Source organism: Mustela nigripes, chromosome 8, assembly GCF_022355385.1.
Source record: "Mustela nigripes isolate SB6536 chromosome 8, MUSNIG.SB6536, whole genome shotgun sequence".
NCBI classification, from domain to species: Eukaryota; Metazoa; Chordata; class Mammalia; order Carnivora; family Mustelidae; genus Mustela; species Mustela nigripes.
The window spans coordinates 37451248-37458940 of NC_081564.1; the positions used below are offsets into that span (position 1 = coordinate 37451248).

General features: G+C 48.3%; 1 protein-coding gene across 1 annotated transcript; it reads left to right on the plus strand.

The window, feature by feature from the left end:
- Nucleotides 1-404: 404 nt before the first annotated feature.
- ZBTB14 (zinc finger and BTB domain containing 14) lies at nucleotides 405-7367 on the plus strand. The gene is made up of 3 exons (XM_059409262.1): nucleotides 405-495; nucleotides 2954-3037; nucleotides 4119-7367. Exons 2-3 carry the CDS (start codon nucleotides 3035-3037, stop codon nucleotides 5463-5465), a joined length of 1350 nt encoding a protein of 449 aa, XP_059265245.1. The 5' UTR covers nucleotides 405-495; nucleotides 2954-3034; the 3' UTR covers nucleotides 5466-7367.
- The last annotated feature ends 326 nt before the right edge of the window (nucleotides 7368-7693 follow it).

Sequence of the window (7693 nt, forward strand, 5' to 3'; positions counted from 1 at the left end):
CGCCCCTGCCCCGCCCACCTCTTCTCCCGCGCGCGGGCTCCGCGCGCTCCAAACCGCGCGCGTGCGCGCGCCTGCGCAGGCCAGGGCCCTCCAGGGGCGGCCCCGTAGACTCCATAGAAAGCGTCGCAAGGTCCCGGATTAACCCTTTCCTCGCTCGCTCATTTAGAGGCCCGGTCAGGTTCCGTGCCTGCGCAAGCCGGCGGCGCGCCTTCCCCCCAGCCCGCACCGCGCATGCACGGGAAGGGGGGGTGCCGGTGGGGGTGTTCACGGCCGGCTAGACATTCTGTGCTCGTGCAGGAGGAGGGCTGCTACCATCAGGGACGTGCACGATTCCCTCCCACCCCGCCCCCTCCCCAAACTCCAAAAAAAAAAAAAAATTCCAAAATACACTGCCACCCACCGTGCCCCCGCGCCCCGCGTCCAACCCGTCCCCGGCCTGCTTGCAGTGAGCGCGGGGAGCCCACGGCGAGTGTCTGTGGCTGTGCCAGGCTGCAGGTAAGCGCGGGCCGGGGGTGCGGAAGGGGCCCGGGCTATCCGCGAGGCGGGCGCGGGGGCGCGGGGGCGGCCGGCCGCCGGCGCGGCGGAGCGGCCCGGAAGACGCGCGTTCTCGCCGAGCTCTGGGGCAACAGCCAGTTCCAGGATGTGCGGGCGGCCGCCAGCGGTGCGGTGCGAACGGGGTCGGGCTGGGGCCGGGACCGGGCCGGGCGTGGGGACCTGGCGCCCTAGGGGCCGCGCAGGCCGGCGAGCGGGCTCCGGCAGCGGCCGTGCAGCGGCGGCGGCGACGGCCCCGCGCGCGCGCTCGCCGAGCCTCGGCGGCGGAGTTCATGGCCGCTCCCGCTCGCACCGCCGCAGTGCACCGCGGTGGGGGTGGGGGTGGGGACGGCCCCGAGCCTGGCGCAGAGCGCGGCCCGCCGGGCGCCGCCCCTCTGAGCCGCGGGGCCCGCCGCGCCGCCCCCAGCTGCCTGCCGAGGAGGCGGCCGGGACCCCCGCGCTCGCACTCCCGGGTGCGCCCGCGGAGCTCGGGAGCCGGCCGCGCGCCGCCCCCGCCCCCGGCCGCGGGAGGGCGGGGGAGGGCCCGGCGCGAGCCGGTCGGGGAGTGCGCGGGGCGCGAGCTCCGGGCTCGCGGGGCGCGGCGCGGGGCTGCGGAGCCCGGCCGCACGCCCGCTCCCGCTCCCGCTCCCGCTCCCGCTCCCGCTCCCGCTCCCGCTCCCGCTCGCCTCCGTCGCTGCCGCGGGCCCTCCCGCTTGGGTTCGGAGCCGCGGCCCCCAGCCTGCACTGGACTCCGATTATGAAAGGGAAAGTGGCCCTTGCACCTCCGGGCTCCGAGGCTGGGAGCTTTTGTTTAGGAAAGGATGCAAACGTCCTCATCCGCCCCCACCCCCGGGCTGAAAGAAACGAGAGCGAGGCCCGGGAGGCTCTCAAATCCTCTTGGGTCTTGCGTTTCGTCCCCTGCTTCCTCCCCATCCCGAAGTTGCGAGCTTTCTACCGGGAAGTCGTGCGGCCGCCATTGTCGCGGCTTCCCCGGGGTAGGGAAGGCGGCTGTCGCTGCTTATGTAAGTTTGACTTTGCTGGAGCCCCCGCTCCCTGCTCCGTAACAGAGACCGAGCGCGCCAGCGGTTTGGAGAACCGCAGTCAAGGGGCAGCTTTGTTATGGAGGTGTAGTTGGGGCTACATCTTTCCCTCCGCGGACACAGATACTTGGACACAGATACTCGCAAGGGCTAGCTTCCAGTTTAACTCACCTGAACTTAGTAACTGGAACATCTCAGTAGAAGGAAATGGTCCTCGGCGATCTTGAGAGTGGGGGCCAAATATCACACTGGTCTCCCCCCGCCCCCCGCAAAGAAAAACCACCCACAGTGGTATGTTGTCATGGGTACTGCAGGGCCACTCCTCTCCCTAGTCCCATGCACTTTTATCCCGCAAGCCCTAGGCAGAATTACAATAGTGGGAAGAGGGGAAGTAATTAGGTAGGAAGGTTTTGCGTGGCTGCCTTCCTTTGGAAATGACTGCAGGTTGAGTCGCATCTAGGGGACAGGCAGAGTCCTTAGAAGTAATGTTGCCCAGCTCTCACTGTGCAAACCCCCTGTTACTGCGGGCATCTTATTGGTGTGTTTTTCTGTAGAGGGAACTTTTGAGGGTTTTCAGAGTGTTGGTCTCGAAGTTCAGGTCTTGCACCACAATTTTTGTGTAAGAATATTGCACCTTGTTCTCTTGGTCCCACCACACCAAAGTTTGTGTGGTCACTGTTCAGTGGAGGAAAGGTGTTTTTTTCAGGATATTGGGCTGCAGGATGTAGTCCCTCTGGTAAGAGTTGAAACTCCCCCAAAGGGAGAATTCTTTGAGCCTCCCTGTGGAGAAGGAGGTGAACACACCTGGATTTCTCAAATAAAACCATAAAGACTAGTGTAGCCTATGTGATATGTATTATGCACACAGAAGCACAGAAAGAAGAAAGCAGCTACTGTTCCTTCTCCAGTGTTAACTGTTAGGGATGTACACTTCTATAACTTCATTTAAAAATGTACATTGTATATGAGCCTAAAGATAAATATGGAGGGCTACATACCCAGCAGGATATGGTGGGGTTAGGGGAGACTTACTGGCTTTTTCTGTATCTATCAATATTTGTGCAAATATGGGCATGGCCTCTGTTTATGAGAACTTCCTTAGTGGTTCTCCAACTACGTTCCTTCAATCCCAGTGTACAGTCCCCTGCATGCTCCAAGTGCCACAGCCTTTATCTGTTCTCATTCATATCTGTTCAGAGCTGGACCTGATGCTGCCAGTCACCCTCCTCTCTGTTCCCAACCTGAAAATGGGTACATGTGCAAGTGGCAGGACAAGAAAGGAAAGTTTTATTTTTTAAAATCAATTCTTGAAAACATTCTTGTTTAGAATTTGGGATAGAGGAAGATTCTACCTTATTTTTGTTTGTCCTTTTCTTTTGTAGGACTGGCGTGCCCCAGATCAGAGTTATTCTGATCTGAAGAATTTGGTGTTTAAAGCATTAAGATAATAGCCTGAGTTGTTCATGGTAACTATAACTTTGGGTATTAAATCTTGGAAATGTGTGTATGTGTGTGTGTGTGTATGTGTATAAATTATGCATTAGTATTCTGTTTCTTTGAGGGGAATGCCTTGTGAAATAAAAGGAAAACAATGTTTCAAAAAGAAAATACACAGAACAAATTATCTTAAAAAGGTAATTCTTTGACAGGGTCTTTTGTCCCAGATGTCTTTCATGCCGGTTCAGAATGTCTTTTGCTTATGAAGTACTCAGAGCACTTGTCATGTACATCCGGTCTTGATGACGCTTTCATCTGGATGGCAGATAGATTGGCATCCAGATGGAATGAAGGTGCTTTTCACTGTTTTCCCAAATGCCATCTGAGGGTCATATTAAGCCTTCATTCAAGTGGCCCAAAGCTGGTGAGGAAAAGAGCAGAAGACAACGCTAAGTGGAATGTTTTGGCAGTGATCTCCCTTTTTGGTTCTGCAACAGTGATTTGTCTCTCCTGTCAAGGAAGTAGAATATTGAGCACCATTATTAGTTATTTCACCAAAACTCCTCTTCTGTACCTGGAATAAGAGTAGACACAACAGGAATAGAGCCTCCTTGCCTTGGACCTCTTTCTTAAGCCTTGAAGTTATTTGTCGTTATTACCTCTATTTGTCAGGAAGCACAGGTTATAGCGTTAGGTTGCCTGGATTTCAGTCCCAGCTCTCCAGTAAATGACTAGAATATTGGGCAGGTTCCTAAACTCATTTAAAAAAGGGGGCTAGGAATGCCTATGTCTAAGTTTATTTGATCAGTACATTTGTGAAGACATGCAAAGCACATGGAACAGTGCCTGGTATGTATTCTGTGCCCAGTAAAAGTTGCTGTTCCTATTACTAAGCAAATACTTTATAAGCTGGAGATAATAGAAATAACGAGATGGAAGTCCCTAAGCTGGGATCAGTGTTTTGAACTCCTCTTCTGGAGCCACTTCTAACATTGATTTTCTGAAATTGTTACTAAAAATTGATCAGGAAATGAAAGTCTGCCTGTGTTTTGTGTATGGAAAAGTACTGGTTCATAATTACCAAACTCTCTTTTTGAAAATTTTTTGTAGGAGTTTTTCATCAGTATGTCTGAAACCATTAAATATAATGACGATGATCATAAAACTCTGTTTCTGAAAACACTAAATGAACAACGCCTGGAAGGAGAATTCTGTGATATTGCCATTGTGGTTGAAGATGTGAAATTCAGAGCACACAGGTGTGTTCTTGCTGCCTGCAGCACCTACTTTAAAAAGCTTTTCAAGAAGCTTGAGGTTGATAGCTCTTCAGTAATAGAAATAGATTTTCTTCGTTCTGATATATTTGAAGAGGTCCTGAACTACATGTACACAGCAAAGATTTCTGTGAAAAAAGAAGATGTTAACTTAATGATGTCATCGGGTCAGATCCTTGGGATCCGATTTTTAGATAAACTCTGTTCTCAGAAGCGTGATGTATCTAGTCCCGACGAAAATAACGGCCAATCTAAAAGTAAGTATTGCCTCAAAATAAATCGGCCCATTGGAGATGCTGCTGACACTCAGGATGATGATGTGGAAGAAATTGGAGACCAGGATGACAGTCCCTCTGATGACACGGTAGAAGGCACCCCCCCGAGTCAGGAGGACGGCAAGTCGCCTACGACGACGCTCAGGGTTCAGGAGGCAATCCTGAAAGAGCTGGGGAGTGAGGAAGTTCGGAAGGTCAATTGCTACGGCCAGGAAGTAGAATCCATGGAGACCCCAGAGTCGAAAGATTTGGGGTCCCAGACCCCTCAAGCCTTAACATTTAATGATGGCATGAGTGAAGTGAAGGACGAACAGACACCAGGCTGGACGACAGCGGCCAGTGACATGAAGTTCGAGTACTTACTTTATGGCCACCATCGGGAGCAGATCGCCTGCCAGGCGTGTGGGAAGACGTTCTCCGACGAAGGCAGGCTGAGGAAGCACGAGAAACTGCACACGGCCGACAGGCCGTTCGTTTGTGAAATGTGTACGAAAGGTTTTACCACACAGGCCCACCTGAAAGAACACCTAAAAATCCACACAGGCTATAAGCCCTACAGCTGTGAGGTGTGTGGGAAATCCTTTATCCGCGCCCCGGACTTGAAAAAGCACGAGAGAGTGCACAGTAACGAGAGACCGTTTGCGTGCCACATGTGTGACAAAGCCTTCAAACACAAGTCCCACCTCAAAGATCATGAACGAAGACACAGAGGGGAAAAGCCTTTTGTCTGTGGCTCTTGCACCAAGGCGTTTGCCAAGGCGTCCGATCTGAAAAGGCACGAGAACAATATGCACAGTGAGAGGAAGCAGGTCACCCCCAGTGCCATCCAGAGCGAGACAGAACAGTTGCAGGCGGCCGCCATGGCCGCCGAAGCGGAGCAGCAGTTGGAAACCATCGCCTGCAGCTAGAGGTGCTGGGACAGGACCGCTTTGCCTGAGTCCTGGAGACTGAGACTGCATTGTTGGTAACACGTGAACGCCAGTGGTCACTGTATTGATGTGGAAACTTATGGAGCATTGTACTCACTGGACGTAAGGCAGTGCTTGGTTAGGTGTTTTGAAAACTTTGCAAGGAAATGGTGTTCCTTGGTTCTGACCAAACAGTCTCACTGTCCTTTCTGGTGTCTAGTAGTAATGTTGCCAGTAAGCCCTCCCCTCCCCACCTTTTTTTATGATTTTGATTTGAGAACTCCTGTGTCCAGTTCAGAAGTGAGAGACTTCTATTCCGTTTTTTTAATTCCTCTCTGCACTTGCTGACTGGCAAGTGTACTGCACAGAGTGATAATTGAGTGCATTGATTTCCTAATCATCACGATTCTGTGGGACTTATGGGCAAAACAGCATTTTTAATAACTTGATAAAAGTACGTCATGTAGATGCAAAAAATACTGGTGGGTGGTTGACCCAGAACACTGCGCAGATATGAAAACAAGTTCCAGAATTGCAGAACGGTATTAGATTTATATTTGGTTTGTTAATTTCATATCACTGTTTTTCACTGTTTTTGTGGACAAATAATGGTTGCTTTGCTAAAGCATTTCTTTATTTTGATGACCCACGCCGACCCCAAAAGATGGAGTCACAAGTCCCGAACCAAGTAAACCCACAGGAATGACGGTGGTCTGGGGGCTGAGTTCTTTTTGTTCCTCTTTTTTTGGGGCATTGCCACCTTGCAACAGATGGGGTTTTGGGGTAGACCAGTTGTTAGAGGGATAGCAAAGGGGAAATAGGATCCTGGCTCTCAGGGACAAGGTTTTCACGTTTGCAAAAATTGGAAGATTTTTCTAGATCAAAATGATTCTTAATTGATTTTGAAATTGGGTTTTTATTTAGGATCAAAATTAGGACAAGAACAGGTATGCTTCTTCGGATAGATACATTTGTGTCACTTAAGAGAATGTCATCAAGCTTTTGGGCTCTCTGCAGCACGTGATTTATCCATAAAGGAGATGTAATAGTGTTACTTAAATTAATAAATTGAAAATCTTTTTAAGTGTGTAAATAGTGTAGAAGTGTTGGTCTTATGTATTTCAAGTAAAAGTAGACAGCTGCACTTTTTTTTTTTTTGCACATTGGATTAAAATAACTTCCATGAGCAGCAAACATCAGTCTGTTTTCTAACCAATATTAAAGATTGTAAGACCAAATGTTTATTTTTTTGAAGTATATTTCATCATTGGTGGTTACAGTTTTAAGTAGAATTTGATTGCCATTTCATAGCCATAAACAGAAATATAAACACTGTTCCAGTTTTGGTGTATGAAACTTTTTTTTAACCTTTTCTTTAGGAATATATTGAAATACCAAAATAGTTTTAATTACTTTCTGTAACAAAGTATTAGTTGATTATTTTAGAATGTACAATTTTAGAAAAGTGTCATTTTTAAAAAATTTTATTTTTGATCCTAGATTTTTTTTTCAAGTTGCATTAAAATAATTTCATTTCATAGCTTGTTGCATTAACACCTGTAATTACTATTGTGGGAGAAATTTTATTTTTTAAATTGATGTATATGTTATGCCCAAGATTGTAGGATGAAGATGCTACCTTTTAAAGAGACTTATTTATTGGTAAAATGTTTACTTTAGTTTAAAATTAATTTAATTTCCTTTCTTTACAGTTGTTTATTCTGTTCTAAAAGTAGTCCTGTCACTGTGTTTATATGCTGTTAGTGGAAGGGGAACTGATTGGCGTTCCTTGGCTGTTTTAACCAAAGCAAAGGAAAAATGATTTCACATCTTGTTGATTGCTACTTCAACAAACCATTTTTTGGGACTTCAGTTTTGTATATAAAAGAAAATATACTTCTATCATTCCTGTTTTCATTTTTTTCATAGCAACCTCTCACATATCCAGGTTTCTACCAAAGCACATTTTCTATGCTCTCTTCAACTTGGTTCTGCAGAGTTGCAAGTTAAACCTGTGGTATGGACCCTCCCTGAAACCACATAGTCATGGTGCCGCCTCCACAAAGGAAAGCTTCATTTTCAGCACTTAATTTGTATTGTGTAAATATCTATCATTTGTCCTATTTTGCATGAGAAGAAACTTATTTGTGGTTTGCCATGTCTAACACCAGGACTGGGTTTGTATGTGTGTTAGTATGCCTGTTCTCTCTGGTTTTTTGGTGGCAGCA